The sequence below is a fragment of the Talpa occidentalis genome, unplaced genomic scaffold (assembly GCF_014898055.3).
Source record: "Talpa occidentalis isolate TD23 unplaced genomic scaffold, MPIMG_talOcc4v2.1 talOcc4.10, whole genome shotgun sequence".
Taxonomy (NCBI): domain Eukaryota; kingdom Metazoa; phylum Chordata; class Mammalia; order Eulipotyphla; family Talpidae; genus Talpa; species Talpa occidentalis.
Window position 1 is genome coordinate 6,701,696 of NW_023600993.1, and position 26,781 is coordinate 6,728,476.

The window sequence follows — 26,781 nt, forward strand, 5'->3', positions numbered from 1 at the left end:
TTCCGGCCGGCACTACAAAGCTGCAGCACGGAGGGGCGGAGTGCGCCTGCGTGACGCGGCTGCGCGGGATGGGCCGGGCCGAGGCCGTGGCGGCGGCGGCGGCGAGAGTCCGGGGCGGCGGCGCGACGACGGCCCTTCAGCCCGGCCACCATGAGCACCAAGCAGGTCACCTGCAGGTCAGTGCGCGGCGCCGCGGGGTCTGAAGCGCTCCCCGGGGCCCTCCCCTCCCTGGGCCGCCCGTGCGCCTCAGCCCTGCGTCGGGGAAACTGAGGCGGGAGCGGGTTGGGGAGAGTTGCCCGGCGGCGCGCGGCTCGTCGGGGCGGAGCTGGCGCTGCGCGGGGGCGCGGGGCTGGGGGGGGGCCCGGGGCCGGCGGGGGGGGCCCGGGGCCGGCGGGGGCGGGGCGCGGGGCCGGCGGGGGGGCGGGGCCGGCGGGGCGCGGGGCCGGCGGGGGGGGGGCGCGCAGGGCCGGCGGGGGGGGCGCGGGGCTGGGGAGGGCCGGCGCGACCCCTGTGCCGGGCGGGAGGCCGCGGCCTGGCCGGGGGGCGGGGGGGTGCTGTGGGCCGCCCGCGGGCGTCGGGCTAGCGATGGAAAGGGCCGCAGGCGAGGCGCCCCCCCCCGCCCCCCAAGAAAGCGGCCTTCGTCTCGGGAGTTGAGGAATTCGGATGTAACCTGAGCTGGCAGAGCTAGCGGGCCGGAGCCGCCAGCCGCAGGTAGCAGCTCCCGAGAGTTGGCGGGCGCTGCGCACCTCTGAGGCCTTTGTGTTCCTTGTCCGGGCGCGACTGGCGGACCCGCCGGCTTCGCGCCGGAGACGGGGCGAGAGAGCCGCGCTGGTGGGGAAAGCCCTGTCGCGGCTGGAAGGTTTAGAAAATTCAGAATCAGGTGACTCCGCTGTGGCTGCTGCTCTGAGATAGACAGAGCTCGGTTGTGTGACCCCCTCCCCACCCCCCAGCCTTGGCTGTGTTTGTGGTTTCCAAGTATCGGGCTCCTAGTCGTATTGAATCTGTTAGGGGGAAAGGATGTCCTAAAGCTAATCCCATACAGGCTTTGTGGGCTCCACCCCCACCCCAGGCCAAAGCCAAAGACACTGGGAACTCCACATCCCATCCCCACCCAAGGGAAGGTGGCTGGGACCTGAGGGTGGGGTTGTTCAGTATCGAGGCTGCCCTATAACAAATCCACATGTGGAACGTACACATTTTAATAATTGTTTTCAGTAAAAACTAAAAATGTTTCAGTGGGAAACATTGCTAAAAAAATTTAAATGTTGTCACCTTTGGCTCGGTGCTAAACAGTATTTAAGTATCACCTGTGTTACTTCCCGTAATTGAGAATTAACTGTGTAAATCGTTCTGTTAATATAGATGGACTGTTCAGCCAATTTATCCAGGGCCCACGTGATTTGTAGTTGTCAGAAACGTTGACTTAGTGTCTATAGAAAAGAATTTTGCTGGGTTGCACTAGGTCTTTCGTGAAGGGGGGCCTGTGTGTGTTATTTGTGTGATGTTTCCCCTGTTGCAGCAGTCATGGGGGTTGTGTTGCCAAATCTGGCTACTGCCCCTCAGATATATCAACAAAACAATGACCAGAGCACAGTGCTTTATAATTGAATCCCAATTGTGTGTAGTAACTGATCTTACGAAGGAGGAAACCTTGTGCTCAGAAAACGCTTGAGGTTCGCCTTTAACTTCACATCAAACTGCACAGGCAACACCTTAAATCAGGATCACCTGGTATTACTCCCTTTTGCACGGAAGATGTCCTGACCTGCGAGAGGTTTTTAATTGTTTCCCAAATAGGATGATGTGCATAACCTTGGTGTGCATTGGAATGGCAATGGATCGGTTCTGTTTAAGTACTGGTGTTTGCTGGGGGGGCTTATAATATGCTGGGTACTCTGAGGTTCTCCGCCAACTGTCTGGGGTGTCATACAGTGGTTACAACCCACATTATTCCATGAAACCAAGCTTTGGCATTGAAGTGACTTGCCCAGGATCTTCCAGCTGGCAAAGGTGTGAAATTAGAATTATGTAGACTTTGTGTCCCCCGAATAAGTTTGGGAAATGCTAAATTAAAGTTTGTTTACTGCATGAATTTTCAGACTTTCTGATCATAGGAAAGGAAAACTCATAAAAACAAAGTAAAAGAAATTTACTTGCAAAAGGGGTGAAGGAATCAGACCTCACAAGAACTGCCTTGTAAATAAGACAGAACACATTTAAGTGGCAAAGGGTGCGATATTACCAAGAATATCAGGTTACTGTCGTGTGTTTGTGGTGGAAAGTTTTTCTCGCTTTGTTACCTTGTTCACTAAATTTTTATCTCTGACATTGGTAACTTAAGGGGAATGTTTAAAGTATGATGGGGCAGACCTTAAGAGAATGCATAGCTGGTTTTGGTTTTATCTCAGGATGCAAAGTGATTCTTGGTTTGTTTTCCTGACTGTGGAATGCGATGGACATGCTCATTCTGAAGAGCAGCAGGGTAAAGTATTAGTTTTGCTTTCATTGTGATGTACGTTATGTCTCTCCCAGAGAGGGAGATGAAATGCTGGGATTCCCAAACAGACGGTCCAAGTGTATGGCCTAGACTGGCAGGAACGATGGCTACGGTTAAGCTCTGTCTAGTGTCCCGAGTCCGTGGCCTGGTTACTCGCCTCAGAACTCCCCTGTGGGGAGCACTTGCTAGCGCTTCTGAAATCTCACCTTATCTTCAGACTGTTCTCAAAGTCTTGGTGGAGGCTTCATAACCGCTCAGTTATCTGTTTCTTTTCCCTCCTTCTGGGATAGAGGTCTCTTTGTCTCAGAATCACTAGTAAAAGATCCAAAATTTGGGATTCTCTTGATTCTTGGAAAGTCATGAAATGTAGGGGAATCTTGTTGGCCAGTAAGTGGCAGGAAGAGCATGAACTGACTTGGGCAGTTCTGTTCTGACCCTGCTACCACCTGTTCCTCAGTTTCTTCACCTGTGAAAAGGTGGTAATGCCTTGCAGGCTCTGTTAAGAGATAAGCTAATAACAGCATACCTGCTTGGAGCACTTACCAGGTGTCAAGCGTTCACTCACATACATTGTCTTAGCTAAACCTACAAGGGTGTACCCCAGCTGTCTGAAGGACCACTACTATAATCAATTCAAGTGAGGAAAGTGAGGCGTGAAGATCTATACTGCTTAAGGTCATGTAGAAGCTCTGACTTCAATCTTCACTCGATCACTAGTATTTATTTCATCCCACCTCTGATACATTTATTTCAAGCCTACTGTGCTGTCTAGCATTCGCTCCCTTCCCCCCATGATGAATCTGTTGTCACAAGTGGAACAACCATGTAATTTAGCTCTGAAATATGTAGAATAGAAGTGGACTTTTAGTAGTGAACTTAATATGGTACATGCACATGTTGATTTTTTTAATGCTGCACACCTGGAGTTTATATGCTTTAACTTCAATTTAAAAAGATTTTTTACTCTTTCCACCATCTTGGTCCCTGCTGGGAACAGGACTTCTAAAACATGGCTGGAAGGCTATGGTCCAAGGCCATTTTTGCTGGCTACACCGGGGTGTACGAAACCAGAGGGCACATACAGCTCTTCTTAAAATTGAAGGTGTTTATGTACGAGATGAAACAGAATTCTATCTCAGCAAGAGATGAGCTTATGTGTACAAAGCAACAAACAATGCAGTGACTCCTGGTGGCAAACCGAATAAAATTAGAGTAATCTGGGGGAAAGTAACACGTACCCATGGAAACAGTGGCATGGTTCCTGCAAAATTCCAAAGCAGCCTTCAAGCTAAGGCCCTAGGACACAATCCCTGTGATGCTGTACCCCTCAAGGATTTAAATTTATTGAAAAGCCAATTAAAGTGCATTTGTTCTTGTAAAAAAAAAAGTTTTTTAAAAAAGAAAATATGTAGCAAAAGTAAAGTCACTTTAAGAATGCTCATTACCCGTAATCTTGGAAATGATTTACGAAGGTGTTTTGCTGGAGGCAGGCACCATCGAAAGACTTGCAAGAACCCAGATTGATTCTGTGTGACTCGGCCCTCAGCTATAGGTGGAACAGCTAATAGTTTTGTGGCTAACACTGAACTTGATATCCGGCATATAGTAACCGTACTGTGAAACAGTCTTCCCGTGTCATGCAAGTAACAGATTCTTTTTGAGTGTCTCCCAGAAAGACTCCTCTGAGCCTCCAGCTGTGCACTTCTCGCCTCATACAGCCCACCCCCACCCCCCACCCCCCATGTCTCAGCTCTCTAGGAAGTTGGAAGCGATGGAAGGGTGGACAGTTGGAAACCCATCACCAGGTGAGGATGGAAGAGGCCAGGATTCCCCTTCGTGCCACCTGGATGTGGAGGAATGGCTGTGAGGGATGACAGAGATGCCCGAAAGGATGGGCTGGATGTGCTCGAGTTGATTTTGTTTGTCACTGTGGATTGGAAATGGTGACATAAAAATAGGACCGGACTGACTTTACAGCTCTTACAGAACCCTTGTTTCACAGTTGCCCTCTTGAGGCAGTGATGGTCGTCCAGGGCCGGTTTGAATCTCAGCTGGGTCACTTACAAAAGTGAAGCTGTAGGTGGCAAAACGAGTTAGGAGCTCTGTTGGTGCTTGAGTGTTTTGTTTTTCTTTAATGGAAAAGATAATTAGTAAGTGCAGTTTGGAAGCGGGTTTTCTCCCATAGGCCTATGGAAGGTGGTGGTGGAATTACAAAATGCTGTCCTGTGAAACCACTGCCTACACTGGCTGGTGGTAGTATCTGGCAGCACCTCTGGTGCTCCCGCCCCGTTCTCGCAGGACTTCGGCTCTAGTGTCTCCAAAAGAAACTACTGATGAAGTGTGGGATCTTGCTCTCACAGAACTGTTTGTGTGGCCACTTTGAACCTGTTCTTTTCATATTTATGAGTTTACTCATCCTCATCTCTTTTTTTATTCGGATGTGGCTCTTGACACTGATTTTTTTTTTTTTAAACTCTTGTACCTTGCAAGATCAGATTACCATATTTGAGGACAATTGAAATAATGGTAGAGTCTTGAGTAGCATTTCTCAGAGAACTGTCCACCTCTTTTTATTTTTTTTAGGGTTTATTTTTTATGCATACAAAAGTTGGGTACAGGCCAGAGGTGCTGGGGGTGAGAGGATTCACCAGAGACAGAGTGGGGAACAGAACAGCAGATTCTGATTCTGCTGAGGGGAGCAGCGGGTGAGTCAGCAGAGGTCTGCTGAGCCATGTGGGTTGCTCCCTGGCCGGCCAGGGACATGTTGTATTAGGGTAGGGAGCTGCTTACCAGCCAAGTCCTAGATTCTAGGCAAGCTGCAGCCTCGTAAGCCACCGTGGTTAGGTCAGCAGGTCAGGTCCACGGTGTTAACTCCTTTCTGCACACTTTTAATCAGTATTGTGAATAACACGATACCTTTGATAGGGACTTTTTAAGTTCCTTTTAAGTTTCTGACGAATAATACGCTTAGCTTGTTAGGTTTTGTTCTGCTGCTGTATGGTCTCCAGTGCAGCACCCCCAAGGGCTGTTGCCTGAGAAAAGCCCACCGACTACCTAGAAAAGATCCTTTATGATCGCACCTCAGGACAGTAACTTCAGTCACATGATCCAGTTCTCACCTTTGTAGGCTCAGAAAGTTGATTTCGTTGGTGTACTTAAAGGTGGCGTCATGGTAGGAAGACTCGGGAGAAACTGGCATATAAACTAGAACACCCGTTTATCATTTTCCTGGGAGAAAAGAAACGAGTAGGTGGCTGGCCGGCGCTTCTTCTGGGTTTGGAGCAATGAACAGATGAAGAAAGAAGTAGGCTTTATGAGCTAGGAGGGGAGAGAAGTTCAGTCTGTGGCCTCCAGCTGAGGCAGCTCCCAGGCCTTCACAGGGGCCGAGGTGCATGAATTGCCACTGGCATTTTCTAGTTCCCTTTCTCTGGAGCGGGCAGTCTGGGCCTGTTTGACCTTCCTTTGGACCATTCCCTTCTTTCTGTTGTCAGCCTGTCTCCAGCTCCAGTCAGAGCATATAACTGGTTAGGTTTAGGCTTCTGTGGTGAGCCACATTCAGTGATGCACCAGCTGTGCCCGCCTGAAGTATTCCCTGGTGGTCTCCAATAGAAACCAGTTGTTCCAACTCCATGCTCAGGAACACTAGCTCTCGTGGTGGTGGGCCAGGGCCCCGGTCAGGGAGTCTGAGGTTGGGGGAGGGAACGCACACCGTGGTCTGATGGGTGCAAGCGGCTCAAGCTAGCCAGGACCACGGTGGTCCAGGAAGGAAGCTAGGCTGTCCCAGTCCGGCGTGGTGAGAGATAGGTGCTGGCCAGCGTACGGACAAAAGTGGGGCGAGAGAGGTCGGTTCCGGTGGGAAAAAGGTCAGGGCTCTGGGAAGACCAGAGTTGGGGGTCCCCTCCCTGGCGGTTAGATCTTCTTTAAGGCATTGCCCCTCTCTGAGCCTCAGCTTTCCCGTTTGCATTTTCACCAAAGTAAAAATACTCAGAATTGCTAGGATTAAGTGGGATGCGGTATTGTTAGCGCCGCTCATCAGCTCTTTTGATTTTTTTCTTATCTCATGTATTTCTCATAATGCACTTGTTCAGAGAGAGGGGGGGTGCCTCCTTGCCTCACATTATTCATTCAGGGCGCCTGTGAGTCATCCTTTTTAAAAGGATAAACTGTCAAAAACATATGGGGGTGGGGGGGTGGATAAAAGCAGAGTGGCCAAGACTCGCTCATAGCAGAACTGGTGCCCGTGCCCAGGGAGGGCTCATCCTGCCATTCTGGCCATTTTGTGTATGTTTGAAATTTTCCATCTTTTTAAAATAAGTTAAAACCTCGTTCGCAGATAAAGCCCCTTTGCAACGCCACCTCCTTCTGGGCCTCTCCCCACTGTGGCCCTCCCCCATCTGTTCTCCACGCTGCGCTCAGGCCCCGTTCAGAGGAAGACGGGAGACTGTGTTCAGGACAGGCCTTGCGGGGTCTGTCCTCTGCTGCTGCACCAGATGTTTCCTAAGCCGACTTGACTGTAGCCCTCACTTTGAGGCCACTCTGTGCCTCAGCAGGCTCCGCCGTCCCGCAGCACGGCTAGGCTGACGCTACTCCTGTCTCTCAGCATTTGCCCGTGCCCCTCACCAGGCCTCCCTTCTTTGCCTTTTTTCCTGCTGTCCTGTCTCTTCCTTTCCCCATGGAGAGCCTGACTTTGCAGACTGCTCCCCCGTGGCCTCCCTGCGCGCGTCTCCTCTGCTTCCTCGCCACGCTGCAGACCTGTGACCAGGCGCGGGCTGTTCTTGTGGCTGTCAGTTTAATTGTGCGTGTCCTTTTAGAGGTTCCAGCTGTGGGCCCGGTGCTGTACTGAGCATTTTGTTTAAATTTTGTTTTTACTGCTGTACTCACCAGAATCCCAGTATTTACAAAATGTCACTTCAGCGACAGCAGCTGCTTCATCTTGGCATAAATACTGACCTGCTGCTTGTCATTTGCCAAAGTCTCCATTAACTCTAGAGTGTACGATAGACCAGGTAACATGATTCCTTAAGCCGCTGGAGTGGTGTCTGCTGCCTTGTGTACATTTACACCCACCAGTTCTTTCCTTGTCCTTCCAGCCTTCTGTTTATTTCAACATCAGTGTATCCTCATCAGGCCTTCATCTGAGTACTTTGCTTTGGTGAATGGCCCGTTATGTAAATGTCCCCTGCTGTCTGTCATTCTCACTTCTGTAAATGGCAACATTTCATCTTCCCTATGGCTGAATAATATTTCCATGTGTCCGCATCTTCATCCATTCCTCTCTCCGTGGGCATTAGGCTGCTTCCATGTCCTAGCTGTCTCAAATACTACTGCAATAAATGTTGTAGAGCATGTAAATTTTTGGGGTAGATGCCCAAGAGTGGGATTACTGATCCAAAGGTATTTCAGTTTTTACCTCAAGGTAAATCCAGGCACTTTACAAATTGCTGTGTCAATTACACTAGCAGCGTGACAGGCTTCTCTCTGCACATGCATTCCAGCACTTGTGACTGGAGGTGACTTTACTATGTGCCATTCTCGCAGGTGTGAGGTGATACCCCATTGTGGCTTCAACATGCGTCTTCCTTATTAAAAGTAATGATTGAACATTCTTCCATGTTATCTATTGGCCTTCTGGGTATCCTTTTTGTTGAATTGGCCAGTTTATATCTTCTGCCCATTTATTAGTTGGGTTTGCTGGGATTTTGTTTTTTAAAGATTTATTTATACAAGAACTGAGGTACAGGTCAGAGGAGCAGGAGGATGAGAGAATTCACCAGAGACAGAGCAGGGAGCAGAACGACCAAAGACACTGCTGAGGGGAGCAGTGGGCGGGTCAGGAGAGGTCTGCCGCACCATGTGGGTATCTCCCTGGCTGGCCGGGAATCGAACCCGTGTTGCAGAGGCTGTGGACAGCTTCACAGTGTGGCGCTCAACCCACCGCGCACCAGGGTTTTTTGTTAAATTGAACAATTTTTTGTGTATCTTAGATATTAACCTCTTGTCTGTTACTTTGTTCCAGTGAGTAGATGTCTTTTTAATATACTTAAATTTACTACTATGTAAACTCTTTTAAGGTAATCCCAGTTGTTTATTTTTTGCTCTCTTTACCCTTGCTGTAGGTGTCAAGTCTCTAAAAACAGATTTATCATTGATGTCATGAACTACAGTGCCAGTGTTTTCTTCTGTATCTCTCATTGTTGCTTGTTTTTAGTCTTTAATCCTTTTGGAATTTGTTTTTGTGCATGGAGTTAGAGAGTGATCCAGCTTCATTCTTTCACATGTGACCGTCCAGTTTTCCCAGCACCATTTGCTAAAGCGACTTTCTTTTCTCCATTATATCATTGTGGCTTTTTTTTTTAAGAGTTTTTATTTATTTTATGCATACAAGAGCTGAGGTATGGGGGGAGAGGGGTGAGAGGATTCACCAGAGACAGAGTGGGGAGCAGAACAGGCAGATTGACTGAAATACACTGCTGAGGGGAGCAGCAGGCGAGTCAGGAGAGGTCTGCGCGCCATGTGTATTAGTATTAGCTCCCTGTCCGGAGATCAAACTGCTGCTACAGTGGCTCCACCAGGGAGGCCCCCATTGTGGCCTTTTTTTTTTTTTTTTAAAGGATTATTTGTTTGTTTGTTTGTTTATACAAGCACTGGGTACAGTCAGAAGCGCGGGAGGGTGAGAGAATTCACCAGAGCCAGAGCGGGGAGCAGGACAGCAGAAGGACCAAAGTACACTGCTGAGGGGAGCAGCGGGCGGCAGGAGAGGTCTGCGCGCCATGTGGGACCCTCCTCCGGTGGCCGGGGAGCAAGGGGATCGAACCAGCACTGCAGAGGCTGTGGGCAGCTCTCCAATCCGGCACTCAACCGCTGCAGCACCGGGGAGGCCCCCCATTGTGGCCTTTTAATCAGTAATTAAATATGGATATATGTGTGGATTTCTTCTGGACTTTCGATTCTGGTTTTTTGATACACTGATCAGTTTGTTTTTTTTTTTTTTTTAACCAAATCTTCATCAGCTCTGGATAGTATATAAAAGTTAAAATAACAACTTTTTATTACAAATCCAATATGTGTTCATGGTAGAAATGTTAGTATAGATCAACAAAAATAAGAAAATAAGCAGACCATCCACATTACTCTCAAAAATTACTCCTCCTGACATACTATTGTATTTCCAAATTTTTTAATTGCAATTGTTTAAGTGTGTGTATAGTTTTCATATTTATTTTTTACCAAAATGAGATTGTATACTGTATTACTGTATGTGCTATTTTAAAAATACATTTAAAATGGCATTTCTATGCCATTTTATTTTTCAAAAACACCTTTTTAGATGTACAGTTCTATTACATGAAGTACATTCACACTGTTGTGCCACCATCCCCACCACCAGCTCCAGAGCTTTTTTGTGTCTTCCCAGACTAAAACTCCGGGCCCACTTAACACTGACTCCCACATCGGCCACCACCATTCTGCCTTCTGTGTCTGTGAGCTTGACTGCTCTCACGATCTCCTGTACGTGGAATCACAGCCTCTGTCTTTTTATGACTGATTTCACTTGGCACAATGTTCTCAGGTTGCATCCATGACAGATCATATGTCTGTGTTTCCCTCCTTTTTAAATCTGAATCTTCTGTTGTATGTGTTACCAACATTGAGTCTGTCGTTTGTCCTTGGAAGCAGGGCCCTTGCATTGCTTCCACCTTTGGGCGATTATGAATTGTGCTGCTGTGAGTCTTAGTGTGCAAGTGTTTGTGTGAACATATATGTTAATTTCTCTTGGGTAAACATCTAGGAGTGGGATTGTCGAGTCATATGGTAAATTTCTGCTTAAGCTTTTGAGAAACCACCATATTGTTTTCCAGACTCAGCACCCACGTCCACCCCTTTTCCCCAAGAGACTGTTGAAAGAGACCAGGCCACATACTACCTCTTTCATATTTTTGTTTGCTTCCTCGTGATGTCTTTTAGTTTCTTCCTGCCCCATGTTTCCTGTAAACTGGGAATTAGATCTGGAGTTTCGTTGGATTCATGTTAAATGTTTTTGGCCAAAACACATCATGGGCCTCCCTGGTGGCGCAAGGGGTTAAGCACCGCATTATGAAGCAATCCGCAGCCTCTGTAGCATGAGTTCGATCCCCAGCCCGCCAGGGAGCAACCCACATGGCACAGCAGACCTCTCCTGACTCGCCCGCTGCTCCCCTCAGCAGTGCACTTGAGTCATCTGCCTGTTCTGTTCCCCACTCTGTTCTGGTGAATCCTCTCACCCCACACACCTCTGGCCTGTACCCCAGCTCTTGTATGCATAAATAAATCTTTAAAAAAAAAAAAACCTATCACAAGTTTCGTTGTGAACCTGATCCATGGGGTCGCATCGTGCTCCTTCCCTCCACCCTTGCCCCACAGAGATACGAGGTCCAGCATCGGTTATTTTAAATATTGTTCTTTCCTGCACTAATTACCTTGACACCTTTTTCAAGTCTGTTGACAAGTATGGGTGATTCTGTTGCGGGCTTTTTAAAGAGCCACCTCTGAACCTCATTGAATTGCCAGTCTCTGCCTCTTGGATTGTGCCAACCTGCTGTGCTCTGCGGCGCTTCCCTCCCTGGACTGGAGTCCAGCATGTTTGCCTCCAGGCAGGAAACTGGGCTGAACCCGGGGCTCACCTCCATTGTTTCCCCCTCTCAAGGGCCAGGCCTGTGTGGCCTCTTGCCCATGTCTAAAACCACTTGTTTCTTACTTTTTGTTCTGTCTTCTAGATTTTCATCTTTGAGGACAAATTACAGCTAGGAACAAAAATATTTCTTTTCCTCTTTGTACTTTAGATTCCTTTTATTGCTGTCTTAATGTTTTTTGAGATTATCTTTTGTAGCACGAAGCCTATTAAGCTCATCCATGTGATTTTCATTTCAGATATTGTAGACCAGTTTGATTCTTTTTTAAAATCTTCCATTTCTCTCCATATTGTATTCATGTTTTCTTTAAATGTTTCAACATAATGAGTATGTTAATAAAACTGTTTTAAAACAATCCTTTTCTGCTGAGTCCGTCTGTCATTCCTGTTACTGAGGAGATTTCTCCTCATTGTTGGTCACATTTTCTTGCTTGGGGCATGTCTGGTAAGCCTGGATTTTATGCCACACATTGTGAGTGGTTTTTGAGCATTGTTTGTCTTCCTTCCTTCGAAGAAATGTTACAGCTCCTTTTGACTGGTAAATTATTTGCTTTCAGCTTGGTCCTTTTAGATGTTTTTTTGTAAACTTTATTAGGGTGGATCTAAAAACTCTTACTTTAGAAGTTACTGCCCTTACTGTCAAGGAATGCCCCTCCAGGGTCACTCTGGTTTGCTCTGAAGTGTTCAACCCATCTCTGCTCTGACTGGGCAGAAGTAAAATACCTCCCAGTTATTCCTTCAAGGGCAAAATTCAACATCTTAGTGGACATTCTTTTACATATGTATCTATATATGTATATAGATCTGTTGGTACAGACCCACACAAACACACACAGACAGGTGTCTTTTGGTGTTACGCTCTCTTTTTGATCCTTGCCACAACCCAGTGAAGTAGTGGGTAGTGTAGCTTTCACTGTAGAGTATACTGTTAAAGTTAGTAAGGCCCAGAGACGGCTCTGTGCCTTGCAGGCAGAGCTGAATCTTGAGCCCAGATCTGTCACAACTTTACCCCTTAATTCCAAAGGACAGAGTGGTGGTTTCTGAGGATATTTTCTTAGGAGGAGGCTCGCATTTTACATATGTAACATAAATCAAGAGGATGTACCTTAAAATAGAAAATTATGGTGTCATTTTTCTACCAGAAAAACTGCTGTTGAATTGGTTGAGGTGCATCTGTATCTGCAGTGGCCAGTAGAGCCGTGATACTTCACAGCACGTGATGGATGTCTGTCTGCTGCGATCAGGAATACGGTGATTTTAGGAAGTGCATTTCTCAGGGTTCTGTGTCTGCTTGTCTCCAGGTATTTCATGCATGGTGTGTGTCGGGAAGGAAACCAGTGCCTGTTCTCACATGACCTGGCAAACAGCAAGCCATCCACCATCTGCAAGTACTATCAGAAGGGCTATTGCGCCTACGGAACTCGTTGCAGGCAAGAACCCCACAACTCTCCCCAGCTGTTAACCTGAGTGGAACCATCACGGGTTCAGATCCTTTATTCCGAGCATGGGTCTTGATGAGGGGATCGTTTTAAAGCCTCAATTTCAGTACTCTAAAAATAATTTTAATTTTTCAGACTCACTTTTCAGGCCTTATTCTTTTGGGTCTGTAGTTATCAGATTTCTTTCACAGTAGACATGAAATTTTCTCTCTTGCTCTTTTCCCACTTGACATGCTGCTGCCTTACCCGTGCTAACCATTTTTGTTTGTTTTGTAATGTCAACATGTTGTTTTATTAAATGGCCCTCTGTTGGAGATATATGTGGCTTCCAGTTTTTGCTATGAGGACCCCTGCAGTCAGCATGTATGTACATATAGAGTCTTCCCTTTTTCCACTGATATCCCTCGGCAGCTCTTTTAATTTCTAGGCAAAAAAACATTCCAACAACCTGTTCCTATGCTTCTGTAGTAAAGAACTGATCTGTGCTGCCTGGGGGATGATGGCCTGCGTGCCCTTCCCACTGCTCCTGGGCACCCCACAGACACAGCCCGGAGAGGCTGGGCTCCAGCTGTTACGGCGGCCATCAGCACCATTTGGGGACTGCTGTCCTAAAGAGTACTGCCTTGGATGTCAGGGGATTTCACAACTCTCGAGCTTCCAGGCTGGCTGTGTGTGTTCCAGGGCAGTGTGTCTGTCTTACAAGGTCACCTGATGTAGGTGATGGATGGCATGTACGCTCACTGAACTGCCACGCAGCTGTTACTAACGCATCAGCCTGTTACTGCTTAAATCATGGGAAAAGGTTTTCTCCTTCTCCGCCTGCATGAGTGGAGCGGGAGAGGGGGCTTCGCATGCCTGGGGTGTGTGGGAGGCCTGGTGGGCTGTGTCTGTAAGACGTCTGCTGTGTTCTGTTTAGGTACGATCACACGAGGCCCTCTGCGGCGGCGGGGGGTGCTGTGGGCACCGTGTCCCACGCTGTGCCCGCCCCTGGCTTCCACAGCCCTCACCCTCCTTCCGACCTCACTGCAACTATTGTGAAAACAAATTTACACGAGCCTGGGAAACGTGAAAAGAGAACCCTGGTACTTAGAGATCGAAGTGAGTGAACAGAATCCTTTGTTGCCTTTTTGACAAGCTGACTTGCTTTCCTGGGTGCTCCTTTCCAGCCTCTTGGCAGGACGGCTCTGGCCGCTCCACCCTGTCCAGCTGGAGAGAAGCAGAGCTGTCCTGAGACAGGCTTTATGGGACTTCGGCATCGGGCCCTCCCCTTGACCTCATGCCCAAAGCTGGGCAGAGCCCCTTGTTTGGCCTGGCAATCAGAAAGTGGCCTTTCGGTCAGCCTGTGACTGCTGTCTGCCTAGAGCAGTTGACCAGTTTTGAGAAACCCCAAGTTATTTATTTTTTTAAAGATTTATTTTTTATGGGCCTCCCCTGGTGGCGCAGGTGGTTGAGCACAGCACTGTGAAGCTGTCCACAGCCTCTACAGTGCCAGTTGGATCCTGGCCGGCCAGGGAGCTACCCACATGGTGTGGCAGACCTCTCCTGTCGCGCCTGCTGCTCCCCTTAGCAGTAGATTTCAATAGTTCCGCCTGTTCTGTTCCCTGCTCTGTCTCTGGTGAATCCTCTCATCCTCCCACGCATCTGGCCTGTACCCCGGTTCTTGTATAAATAAATCTTTAAAAAAAGATTTATTTTTTATTATGCATACAAGAACTGGGGTACAGGCCAGAGGTATGGGGATGAGAGGATTCACCAGAGGCAGAGCGGGAAGCAGAACAGGCAGACTGACTGAAATACACTGCCGAGGAGAGCAGCGGGCGAGGCAGGAGGGGTCTGCTGCGCCATGTGGGTTGCTCCCTGCGTGGGGATTGAGCTTGCGCTACAGTGGCTAGCAATAGCTTGATAGCGCTGAGACTTTAACCCCGACTACCAGGGAAGCCCCCAAGTTACTCAATTTAAAGCTGTATATTTTGATGAAGAGCATGTCTGACTTTTAGATCAGTTCTTAGTCTTCATTCATATGCTGAACCAGTGTTTGGTGTTTTAATTTGCACCTTTGAATAGCTTGTTGGGGTTTGGGGAGTGGTGTGCACCTGTCCTGGTTGAGGAGAGGGAAGGCTGCACATCATGGAAGTTGTTTTCATTATCTGGTCCTTAGCAAGTGACGGTATTTTAGTTCTCGGAACTGGGTAACAGGAGAGAGAGTCCATCCTAAGCAAGCCTGGGATCTACCAGTCCTCTCAGAGGCAGACGTGCGTGGAGTGGGGAGAGCAGTAGCTCCTGGCTTGGGGGAAGGGAGGAGCTCCTTTGACTTTTGTGCATATAAAAACATATGTATTAAACATATTAAGTGTGTGTGCGCACGTGTGTGTGTGGGGCAACAATAGATACATCCACTTCTGTGTCAGCTGTTGACATCTCCCTGGTTCAGTTTAAACAGCAGCTTTAGTGCTTTGTGTAAATACAACATGGCTGGTTTTGCTGTTTCCTTATATTGCCACTTGCGGGTTTTGGTATTATAAGACTATCACTATGAACATTTTACGCTGTTTCTTTTTATTTTTTCCCTCTTGGCCTACCTGTTTTTCTATATGTTCTCGAGAGAGACATTCCCAAGGCCAGAGTTGACTGGTTTGTTAGCTATTGCTTCAGTGCTCACCAGAGAGCTCGGGCGGGTTTTCACTTGTCTCGGTGCTGTGTGTTCCATGGCAAGATCTCTCCGGCCTGGCTGAAGAGAAGACTTGCGCGAGTGCAGTGAGCAGCCCTGGAGGCTGCAGCAACCCCCAGAGCATCCCGGAGGTGAAGCCGCATTCCTACCTGGACGCCATCAGGAGCGGCCTGGACAGCGTGGAAGCCAGCAGCTCCTATGGCAGCGAGCAGCAGCTCTGTCCGTACGCGGCTGCTGGGGAGTGCCGGTTTGGGGAGGCCTGTGTCTACCTGCACGGCGACATGTGTGAGATCTGTAGCTTACAAGTCCTGCACCCCTTCGACCCAGAGCAGAGGAAGGCTCATGAGAAGGTAAAGTTGCACGACTTTGCATAAACTTGTTTTAAGAAATTGGAAATGTGGCGCACGAGAAGATGGCTGGTGTTTCTGCAGTAACGCCTGCGTTGTCGCCGGCACGTTTACACCTTGTCAGGTCACTTCTGTTGTCATTTGGGGAGTTTTTGATTATGTAGACTAAAGAGGTACTGGAAACATAAAACAACACAAAGTTCAGAGAACAGATGCGGCGCGGGGGGGGGGGGGGGGGGCATTTGTCTTGCGCATTCTCCAGCCTTAGATTTATGTGCAGTGGTCGCTGGAGTCCAGTCAGGCTGGGTTTTGGAGAATCTGAGGAACCCAAATCAGAGAATCTGAGGAGCTAGTGTTTGAAGGAACCTTCCAGGTTGTTCGGTCCCCAGTGTTGGTGGAGGCGTGGCCTCACGCTAGGCTCTGCTTGGTTGGAGACTGCGCAGATGGGAAGGGTGGGGCGGAGAGGAGCCCCACAGCTCTGAGCCTGCGACCCGCCATCCCCCTAGGGTTGTTCAAGTGAGAGCACCCTGTGCCCAGGCTTTGTGTGGTCTTTGTCTTTGGTGTGTTGGTTTGTCTCAGACCCAAGTTTCCACTGTTGGCTCCCAGGGCCAGGGGCCTGGTAGGCAGAGCTGCGTGCGGGTGCTGCTCAGTACCTGCTCACTTAGTGAATGAATCCATCAAATAACTACTACTTCCCTCCGACTCTGGACTGATGCTTCAGGTGAAGGGCTGCTCAGCATTTCTGATGTTGTGAGGGGAGCCAGGAGACCAGGGTGTCAGGACGGGGAATCTGTGACCCCCACAGCAGTCCTCTAACCTTTTGGGACCTCCACTATCTCAGCTCTGATTGGAGGTGACTGTGTCATGCTCAGAAAACAAGGCCCGGACCAGTGATGGTTGGGGTTCTGTTTGTGGCTGGAGAACTTTGTGTCAGAATCCAGGGACTGCTGGTCCAGCCTCAAGGAGCCACCATTCGTGCTGCCTCCTCGTCAGGCTGTGGCAGTGACCGGCCACTGTTCTGGGCTCTCCCAGCTGCCCAGAGCCTGAGAGAGTTCCTTACCCCTCTGTACTCAGATGTGCATGTCAACATTCGAACACGAGATGGAAAAGGCCTTCGCCTTCCAGGCAAGTCAGGACAAAGTGTGCAGCATCTGCATGGAAGTGATCCTCGAGAAGGCATCTGCTTCCGAGAGGAGATTCGGGATTCTCTCCAACTGCAACCACACGTACTGCTTGTCCTGCATCCGCCAGTGGCGCTGTGCCAAGCAGTTCGAGAACCCTATCATTAAGTAAGTGCAGCGCGGGTCTGAGCTGCGGAGGGCTGCCTTCTTTCGTCCCGGCGGAAGCCTCCCTGGTCTTCCAGAGGCGTTTTAGTGCAAAGAAAGCTGATGAGTCTTGACCCCTGGCTGTGTGAGAACATCACGTATCTTCAGTGCCTTTTCCTTTAAAATGCAGGTGACCGTTCCTGCCCGGCCTGCAGGGTCTTGGGGACACACTGAGCAGGGACCATGTGAGAGGAAGTGTCGAGGGTGGTGTGCGGGGCCCCAGCACTAACAGTGACCGGCAGCCTGCCCTGAAGCTGTTTGTTGGGCCTTTATAAGTTCTCATCTGTGAAATGGGTTATGTGAGGACCGAACGGAATGATCCACATACCACCTTTCATGTAACAGCCGACAGGGTTCTCTTCCCCTGTTGAGATACAGAGGACGCAGGGACGGTGCGGAGTCTTCAGTTCCGCGGCGGGGCGGGGAGAAGTGAGTGGCGCTGAGACGTGACCGCGGGCTGGGTACTGGCAGATGTCCCCAGACCCACGTCCTCAGCCACCGCGAGCTCCCCTCGCTTACCGAGAAGGAAACAGGTGGGGGGGTCACGTGCAGCACCCATCTGTGTGGTCAAAGAACATTAACAGTTAAGTGAGGCTCCTCGCTGGCTGGTGACAGCTGATTGAATCCTTCTAGCTGTGGGATTTGGGGTTCGTCAGCACCTGGAGTGGTCATGAATTTGCACAAGGGTTTAGAAGTAGCACGTGCTCGGATTTGTGACTTAAGGTCTCCCTTCCTAACTCATTCCAGGTCTTGTCCGGAATGCCGTGTCATATCAGAGTTTGTAATTCCAAGTGTGTATTGGGTGGAAGACCAGAATAAAAAGAATGAGTTGATTGAAGCTTTCAAACAAGGCATGGGGTAAGTGCTTTGATTTCAGCCATAGTCCCGGTGCCTGCCGCCGCCTGCAGGGCCCCCGCGCCAGCCCCCCGCCCCCACCCCCCCCCCCGCAATGTGGCCCTGGGGGCCTGAGTCACTCAGTCTCTTCCTGTTCTTGGGAATCCTAGCTGGGCTTTGGGGGTACAGAGATGAGCAAGGCCATCGTCCTCCCATGGTGAAGTGCACTTGTTTAATTTCCTCTGAGAAATGGCCCCTAGAAATCTTGTCTCTGGTGTTATGGTCGACTTGTTGTCTGTGATCATTCATTTAGTCAACAAATACGGATGGGACAGCTGACGGCCCCTTCCTAGTGGCTGGGATTCACGCTGACCAGACCAGACAGGTCACAGCCCCTCTTGCGGCTGATGTGCTCGTGGACGAAATTAATCAGAATAAAAAACAAGATAAAGAAAATATTGATTAGGTTGTCATCAGGGGTAAAGGATAAAAGCAGCCTGGGCGCGCGGTATAGAAGTTACGGGGCCGGGGGCTGGGGGGGACTCAGGTTTCGTGGTGGCCACTAGCGAAGCCTCTGAAGTGACTTCGAGCAAAGTCCTAAAGGAGATGGGGAGGTGACTCAGCCAGCCGTGCCCATGTGAGTGGAGAACATTCTGGAAGGAAGGAATGGGTACTGCCAAGAATGAGGCCAGCATGTGGCTGCCGTGTTCAGGGTTAGCAGGGGGAGGAGCCGTGGGCGTGAGGGCAGGTAGGAGGCAGGGGCCCCGTGGGCCTTTGTGGTCACGGGAGGGACTTGGGGATGAGACGGAAACCGCGGTCTTGGTGAGGGTGACTTGTAACAGCTTTGATTCTTGGGTCCATGAGAACAGTGTCTCTTTGTACTCTTGGATTTCTTTCATCAGATCGCCCGTCTTTTACCTCCTTAGAGTATCTGCTCCTAGATGCACGCATTGGTAACGGGTTGCTTTATATGTTCCCAGCCATTCCTCGGTAATGTAGAGAAAGGCAGTTACATTTTTGTGTGGGTTGATCATGTGTGTTCACTGGCGTGTGGCTGCAGTGTTTGTGTGTTCTTTCCACTGTGCTTTCATCTGACATGTAATTGCTTTTCATAGAGAGAACTTCTCCTCAGCAACTGTCCTTGAACACTCGCTGATCTGCTGGTGATAAATCCTTGGGGTTTTTTGAAGGCTCTTTGCATTAAACACACTGTTCTGGCTGGTTCTCTTTGCTTCCTTTTAAAATAATTGATGGTTTTTGTTTCTTCAGAATTTTGCAAGTGTTGTTCCTCTGTGAGAAGCCTGGTTCGTAAAATTGTAATGTGGTGTTTGCCTGGGGTTGCTTCCCCCGTCAGCAGCAGTTGGTGCTTTTGCCAAGGAGGGCTTTTGTCCCAGGAACTTCTTGCTGGTCTCTGAATCTCTCTCTTTGCCATTGACCAGAATTAGACATTGTGGCCATTGTTTCATGAAATATGTTTCTGAGGTGTCTTCTTGGAACTCTGTGGTAGACTTTCTAGACTTTCCGTGCTGTCCCGAGGGCCTCAGCCCCCCCCCCCCACACACACACACACACACCCACCCACCCCCTTTTCTCTCGGTGAACTGGAGGTGGAGCTACAGGGTCACCTTTTGAAAATGGTTCCCTTAAATGGCGTATCAGACTCCTGAAGATCTGACGCTTTCCTGTTGGACCACGTCGCCCCCCCCCCCCCCAGCGCAACCACCCATGGCAGAGGCTGGGTCTGTGGAAGGAGCCTCTGGCCTGGCTCAGGCCCTCCCCGGCTTTCCTTTCTGTCCGCAAGGCTGACTACACGCGTGCGATCAGCTGCGCCCAGGGTGGCCCGGGGGCCCTCAGGCCACGCGCCAGCGGAGGGTGTAGAGAGGCAGGTGATTGTGGGAGACAGCTGGAGGACGAAGCTAGGACGCAAATGTCCTGTCCTAGGGACAGCTGATGAGCAGCCCGGGGCGGGGGCGGGTTGTGCTCGGGCCGCGGAGGGAGTGGTCCTGGCCACGCGGCGGCACCTGCAGCGCAGACAGCCTTTGAGTCTCAGGCGGACCGTGGTCTCCCAGAGCAGCACGGCCGGGCACGCTGTGGGCACGGAAGCCAGTGGACTGGGAAGTGCTCGTGCGCTCAAGTACCAGTTTGATGTGAGAGCCGAGAAGAGGGAATGGGGGGGAACTTGGGGGCTTCTGCCCTTGGTGTCAGGCTTGGGGGAGAGAAAGAACAATTCCTCGCGGCTGGGGGCCGGAGAAGCCAGGGGAGGCGTCCGCGGCACCAGGCGTCGAGGGAAGGTCTGCTCAGTGCCACGGGCGCGAGGGGTTCGTGCACAGCCTCTGCGCTGCCTGAGCTCTGTCTGTAGACCCGTGCCCCTGTCTCTGCTGTCCTGGAGAAGGAAGGACACTCTGGACTCCCAGGAGCCCCTCCCCTGTCCTCTCCGCCGGCGTGATCGGCAGCCGACAGCCCTGTCCCGGGGCCGCCCTCCTGCAATCTGGCGCTGCCCGGGCTCCCCCAGGCGGCCCTCTGCCTTCCCGGCACCCCGTCCTCTTCAGCTCGGGGTCATTTATAAGCCAAGTTACATGGGAGCCACAAGAAAGGCATTTCCTCGGCAGCAGGGCCTCTCAGCAGGAGCGTGTGGCTAGAATTCGCAGCTAGGTCTGTGAGCGTTGCCAGGAGCTGCAATGTAACTGTCCCGGGGTGTCTGTAGAGCGCGGGGGCCGCGGGCAATTGGAACGAGACCTGAAGCTCCTTTCGGGCTATTGACCCGAGGCGGGTCACCGGCCTCCAGAAGCACCCTCAAGCCCGTCTCCCCCTCAGGCCCCGGGGGACACAGACGTGCTGGCGTCCCCGCGCAGGCTCACTGCCGCGCGGCAGAACGTCTGCTCGGAAGCCAGCAGCCCCGCCTCTGAGAGCCTTCGTTTCCCCGCCTGTGCTGGGGCTCACCTAGCCGGGGCCGTGGAAGGCAGTTCATCTGGACCCCAAGTTCTCCCATCATCCTCATTTTTTCCAGAAAGAAAGCTTGCAAATACTTTGAACAAGGCAAGGGGACCTGCCCATTCGGAAGCAAGTGCCTGTACCGCCACGCCTACCCCGACGGGCGGCTCGCGGAGCCCGAGAAGCCTCGGAAGCAGCTGGGTTCCGAAGGCACCGTGAGGGTAAGGACCGGGGCCCGCTCTAGCCAGGGGTGCGGAGTTGTGGCATCTCCGGGGAGCCTCCCTGGCCCTCCGCGGGCAGCGTAAGCAGGGAATGGGACGGGCAGGCAGGAGGGACGCGGGGCTCCCAGCCCTCGCCCCGCGAGTCACCGGCGCCCGGGCTGTCTTGCAGTTCTTCAACTCCGTGAGGCTCTGGGACTTCATCGAGAACCGGGAGAGCCAGCAGGTGCGCAGCACTGAAGACGTGGACATGACGGAGCTCGGGGACCTCTTCATGCACCTGTCTGGAGTGGAGTCGTCAGAACCCTGAGTGACCCCGCCTCCCGGGCTGCGCCGGCGGAGCCGTCCCCGAGCGAGGGCGTGTCCCTTGCCACAGCCCAGGTGGCGCCGGGACTTGGGGGGAGTTGTACTTATTAACCTTGTCTAGTCGCCTCTCCGTGGGAAGCGCGGGATACAACATAACCTAACAAGCGTGCGGCGTCTCTCCCTTCGTAGTCGGTATCTAAGTTGCACCTCAAGCTCCTCGGGCGTCAGCCAGAAGCCGTTTGCTTTGAAAACAAACCTGGCTCCCTTCCTCCTTGGTCTTTGGCTCCCTAGACACCATCGCCTGTCAGCTGCCCCGCACGCAGCGCATCCTTTTTCTTACCCTGGGACTCTTCGGCTCTGGCAGGGCCCTGTGTAGCGAGCGCTAAGTAGCGGGTGCTCAGAAGCTGGGTGAGCAGCTCTGCGCGTGGGGCGGGGCGGGGCGCGTGGTGTCCCAGGCCGCATGTTCAGGCAGGGCCTCTTGGGAGCAGGGGGCGTGCGTGGCCGCGCAGGGGCACGGCCCTTGGTCTCTGGCCAGGGTCGGAGGGCGCCCATCACGCCTGCCTGCTCTCCCCTAACGAGCGCTTCGCGCTCAGCCGTCTGTTCTCTCCTGCAAAGCCTGGCTTTGGTTTGAAACGTCGCAGAAATCCCAGGGGCACCCAGAAGCACCCAGGAGTTTCTGGTGCTGACCCAGCGGTGGCCCTAAAGAGAACTGAGCCCAAGTGTGCCGTCGGTGTGACTTTAGTCGAATGAGCAGAGCCTCGTGGAGCAACACGTGCGCTCCCAGCCCGAGCCGTCTATTTTTGTAAGCAGCTGTAGTTACCAAATATTTTATAAAGCGCATTACTTTCAAGTGTGGGTGGAGAAAGGTCTCTCCTGCCCCAAGGTTGGCGTGCTTCCCGGTACTTTAGAGTTAGCCCCTGCGTGGAGGGTGCCTGAGGCTGAATCACATCCACTCCCCGCCGTGGCGTTTGCTCCAGGGGGAGAAGCCAGCGGAAGGGTCCGGGCTGCGAGGTCGGCTTTGGAGAAACAGCCACTAAACCTACATTTAATTTATTTTATTAAAATAACGTACTTGAGAAACCACTGGATAACTGTATTTTGTCAGGCGCAATAAAAACAAAATTAAAACCCAAATCATCAAGAAAACCTCTATTTCTGGCTTCCTTGCATACAGGTGATGTGACTACAGAGACAAGGCTGGCCCTGCGGCCCTGCCCCATAGGGGCAGCTCCTGGAAGACTAAATTCAGCATGACGGAAGACTGCTCCCTGCGGGGGGAGTAGGCGGGGCAGGCCAAGCAGCTCCTAGGAAGCCATCCCAGTGCCCGGGAGAGACCTCTGAGGAAGGGAAGTGCCCCCGAAGCCCAAGTCCAGGTGCCAAAGCAGCTCCTTCAGGCGGTCAGTCTTGACAGTCCCGGGCTGTTGGTGTGTCCTGTGCAAAACACCTGTCCGGCCCACACCGCTCACCCCGAACAAAGTCCCTCCTGGGACGAGCAGGCCTCACAGGGGCCCATTTTCAAAACCCATGTCCCCACATCAGGGCTGGTTTGCCTGCTGCATTCTTCTCCCCCCTGAGTGCTTTTTCTTGCCCTAAAAATACTCACACGGCCAGCAGCTGGGGCCCCACGTCATGGGCTGCCGTCGGCCGTCACCGGTGCATCTGGAGAAGGCCTGGCTCACGAGCGTGGGGGAGGCAGGAAGGGAGCAGGACAAACCAGCGTCGTGAATGGCTTCCTTCCCCAGGGCCGGACAGGGTCGAAGAAGGCAACGTGAAGTTAAGGCCCTGTGAGTAGTCAGAAGGTCCTTAGCAGCAGCTTCTCTGAAAACGAGCTCTCTGTCCCCGCAGCGGGGGAGCAGGAAAGCGGTGCCCGCAGACATCCTTTCCTCCCCGGTGGCCCGAGTGCCGGTGCACGGTCAGCTAGAAGACAGGCAGTCTGGGGGACGTGGTCAGCGTGCAGGCATTGATGTCCTCCGTGTGGGCCGCCCGGTGCAGGGATGGCTCAGAAGCGCTCCGGTTGATCTTCGGCAGAGAGTGCTGGAGCAGCTCGATGGAAGACAGGATCTGAAACGAGGTCACAGAAGTATGTCTTCGCCGGGGCTCGGTGTTCGGTGTCGGCAGCCTTCACCCTGGTGAGGACACCAGCCCCGCCCTCGCGCTCAGGAAGTCCTGCTCACCGGGCCGCAGCACTCCTGAGCTGGTCTTACCTGAGGAAAAAGAGGCCTCTCTTCCTTCACTTTCTTCACGCAGTCAGCGACCAGCCTCTTCATGGCCTTGGGGCAGTTCTTGTAGAGCTTGCTGAGATCCGGGGAGGCGTAGCCTCGGCCCACCATGAAGATGATCTAAGGGAAACAGGCGGGGAGGGGCGGGTGGAGACAGTGAAAGTGACAGCGTCCCACCCTCTCGCTGCTTGCCAGGCGGGCTGCCAGGGGGGCCGCGGTGAGGGAGACGCTTCTGCCCCGGGCACGTACCTGATCTCGGTTGTTGATGTGGGAGTAAGGAAGCTCCCCCGTCATGAGCTCGTATAACACGATGCCGTAGGAGTAGACGTCGGACTGGAAGCTGAACGGGTTGTTATCCTGCATTCGGATCACCTCTGGGGCCTACGGGGACAAAGTGCAGGTGGTCGCTCCCCTGTGGGCAGGCCCTTTCCTCTGCCCCTTCCTGGCTCGGCCCTAAAGGGCGCTGCCTCAGGCTCCAAGAGCTCAGGGGGCCAGTCTCCAGGGGCCAGTGCATCGCCCACGTAAGTCTGCGCAGCGTGGCTCTGATGCCAGCTTTCCCCAGGAAACCCAGCTCCGCCCCAGAGTGATCCTAGGGGCGTGTCTGTGCTGACCCGGACTTCGGGGAGACGCACAGGAATGCTTTGAGTTTGGGTGCAGGCCCGTGGGAACCCAGCCTCCTCACCATCCACAGGATAGAGCCGGTGGGTTGTTCGACCTGCTGAGAACCACTCCAGCGAGACTTCACTGTCGCCAGGCCAAAATCTCCAATTTTCACCGTCAGGCCTTCATGAAGAAATATATCTCGATGCTTGTTAAGGACTCTGACTTCAAAGGACGGTCCGTCTCGAAAAACTCCTCATTCTCAGCTGGCACGGGAGCGCTCCTCCGCCTTCTCTGTGCTCGACTTGCCGGGGTTTTACAAAGTGCTGCTGGGTCCCCTCTGGGAGGCAGGTGGGGTGTAGCACACCAGACTGGCTTCCCCCGAACCAAACCCGTTTACCCCTCTGTTGCTTCGAGACGCCGGGTCCCCGGCCTTGTAGCCACCCCACGTATCATGGAGATGCCTTAAGCCCCAAGACTCTTAAGAGCACGGGCTACCTTCCCCAGAGCTGAGCCCGGCCCGCCGCTTGCTCGCCTGGCACCCAGCGCTGTCCTAAGAGGCCTCACACGGGCAGCGCCCAGTGCCTTCAGACCCCGTGGTCTCGCTTCCGACCAGCCGGCGAGGCCCGTGATCTGCTGAGCCCCTTGGTGTCTGCTTGCAGGGCAGAATGTGTTGCCCAAAGCCCACTGCTACCAGGTAGCGTACCACGCCTGAGACCTGCACCTCAACAGGCCACATCCCACCCCCAACTCCACCGTCTGGCCTCGGCCGGCCAAGCAGCAGGGGCCTGTCGCCACGCTCCCTTCAAAGAGAAAGGCCCGGGGAGGAGGCACTGTGCAAAAGTTCCTGTATCCAGGCCCCGTCCACAAAAATACATTAAAGTCTTGGGGGGAGGCGGACTGCAACAGGGATGTTGAAAAACACTGCATTAAAAAAAAAAAATTCTTAGTGAATTTGAAAATCTTGCCACGTTTGGCTCCCAGCGGGCCAGATAACCGCTGCGCGCCAATGAGAACTAGAGACAATAGCTCAGTAGAGCTCAGTGATGAACAGGCCCCTTTCACCACAGCCCAACTCCCGGAAATATTTCCAAAGTCACATTTTCAGAGCCGGAAAGGACACTTTGTTTTCCTAAGTTAAGAAACGAATCAAATGAAACCACCAGCAAAGGATACTGTTGGATTTCATGTCTCTGTGGATGATGTTCTTTGCATGCAAGTAGCTGTGAAGGGAAAATACATCTATTAGAAGTAGTTTCAAACCATAGCTAGAAAGTCACCCGAAGGCCTGGCTCCCGGGGATATGGTCTCCTGGGGGGCTGGGCCCGCTCTGGTTCACTCAAGACTTACCAGAAGGGTAATAAGGCCCCAGCACCTGTGATGCCCGACGCAGTGCTGCCAAGCCAGGCCCGGCTGGCGAGCGGCGCCACAGGCAGGTAGCGCTGCGCTGTGCTCCGCCCGAGCGCCTTAGCAGACATGCCCGGTGCAAAAGCCAGACGCCGAGCCGCCCTCTTCTCTCGCAAAATGCCCTACACGTCAGGGGGTGACTGCCACTTGACTAAGCCAGAACCACTGGATGGTGCCCTTACAAAAAGCATGAGCTTCACGGCACATCTGCATGGTTACAGGAAGCCTGATGAGTTACCCCTTGAGCTGTAAAGACTCAAACGCCACGTGAACCCCGAGGCAGAACAGCTGGGTGCACACTCGGGCCCAGCTCCTGCCGCCTGGGGTGTGCGAATTCCTGGTCCTCCATACGGGGGCGCTTTAGAGGAAAAGTCTGAAGCCCTGGGCCAGGGGAGCATGGGGTGCGCACAGGCAGGCGCACCCCAACACCTTTCACATGCAGCGTCAGCACAGACACACGAGGGTGGAGTCTAACACAGGCTTTGAGGACCACCCCCGCGCCCTCGCCAAAAGGAACGTCCATTCTCTGGACGTGGCGTCTGACCTCGCGTGCAGCGAGCACACTTGCGCACAGGGCGTGTCTCCCATCCGGTGCCCCCGGAGGGTGCTGCCATGGTTGAGCAGAAGATGCCAACCCCACTGTTTCTGCACCTCTAGCTGAATCCTTTTATGGTGGCAACCATTTCAAAATGTTTCTTTCTTTTTTTTTTTTTTTTCACTTTTTTTTTTTTAAATAGCTGAGTAGTCTATTGTGTATATATATTTTTTTTGTTTGTTTGTTTTGTTTTTATTTATTTGTTTGTTTGTTTATACATGCACTGGGTAGAGTCAGAAGCGCGGGAGGGTGAGAGAATTCACCAGAGCCAGAGCGGGGAGCAGAGCAGGCAGAAGGACCGAAGGACACTGCTGAGGGGAGCAGCGGGCGGCAGGAGAGGTCTGCGCGCCATGTGGGACCCTCCTCTGGTGGCCGGGGAGCAGCCGGGGATCGAACCGGCACCGCAGAGGCCGCGGGCAGCTTCGCAACCCAGCGCTCAACCGCTGCGCCACCGGGGAGGCCCCAAAATGTTTATTTCTTAAAGCCTCAACATCCTGCTTCTATTGCAGTTTAAATGGTTCCTTGGGTAATTTGTATTTTTTTAGTGTTTTCCCTCCACCAGCCCGTCTCTCTGGCTCTAACTTCAGGGCAGTAGCAGGAACCTGACACTCATTCCTGATTAGGGGTCCCCTCCGGACACCCCTGTGGCTCCTTTTCAGCTGCACAAAATTTAGCCCAGAAATCACTGAACAGACAGGACCCTTCCTAGTGAATCCCAGTTTCAGTC

The 26,781-nt window shown here is 52.1% G+C and overlaps 2 protein-coding genes and 1 pseudogene across 4 annotated transcripts in view; 2 read left to right on the forward strand and 1 right to left on the reverse strand.

Moving 5' to 3' along the window:
- The first annotated feature begins 84 nt into the window (after window positions 1-84).
- On the forward strand, window positions 85-26,156 carry MKRN2 (makorin ring finger protein 2). Of its 2 annotated transcripts, none has more exons than XM_037523203.2 (8): window positions 85-176; window positions 12,467-12,595; window positions 13,521-13,702; window positions 15,318-15,622; window positions 16,694-16,908; window positions 17,692-17,802; window positions 20,786-20,930; window positions 21,100-26,156. In XM_037523203.2, the coding sequence occupies exons 1-8, from the start codon at window positions 151-153 to the stop codon at window positions 21,235-21,237; spliced, it is 1,251 nt and encodes a 416-aa protein (XP_037379100.1). In that variant the 5' UTR covers window positions 85-150; the 3' UTR covers window positions 21,238-26,156. The 2 variants fall into 2 exon arrangements, with proteins under 2 accessions (XP_037379100.1, XP_054554558.1); XM_054698583.1 differs by lacking the exon at window positions 85-176 and adding an exon at window positions 640-711.
- Window positions 753-9,007, forward strand: LOC129146433 (60S ribosomal protein L35a-like; annotated as a pseudogene).
- The window catches only part of RAF1 (Raf-1 proto-oncogene, serine/threonine kinase), a 54,270-nt gene continuing 49,754 nt past the window's right edge, over window positions 22,266-26,781 (reverse strand). For both annotated transcript variants that reach the window (XM_037523182.2, XM_037523192.2), the window contains 5 exons: window positions 25,229-25,275; window positions 24,135-24,253; window positions 23,702-23,833; window positions 23,438-23,572; window positions 22,266-23,294 (listed from right to left, as the gene is read on the reverse strand). In XM_037523182.2, coding sequence (XP_037379079.1) covers window positions 23,151-23,294; window positions 23,438-23,572; window positions 23,702-23,833; window positions 24,135-24,253; window positions 25,229-25,275 — 577 coding nt within the window. In that variant the 3' untranslated portion in view covers window positions 22,266-23,150. The remainder of the gene's footprint in view (window positions 23,295-23,437; window positions 23,573-23,701; window positions 23,834-24,134; window positions 24,254-25,228; window positions 25,276-26,781) is intronic.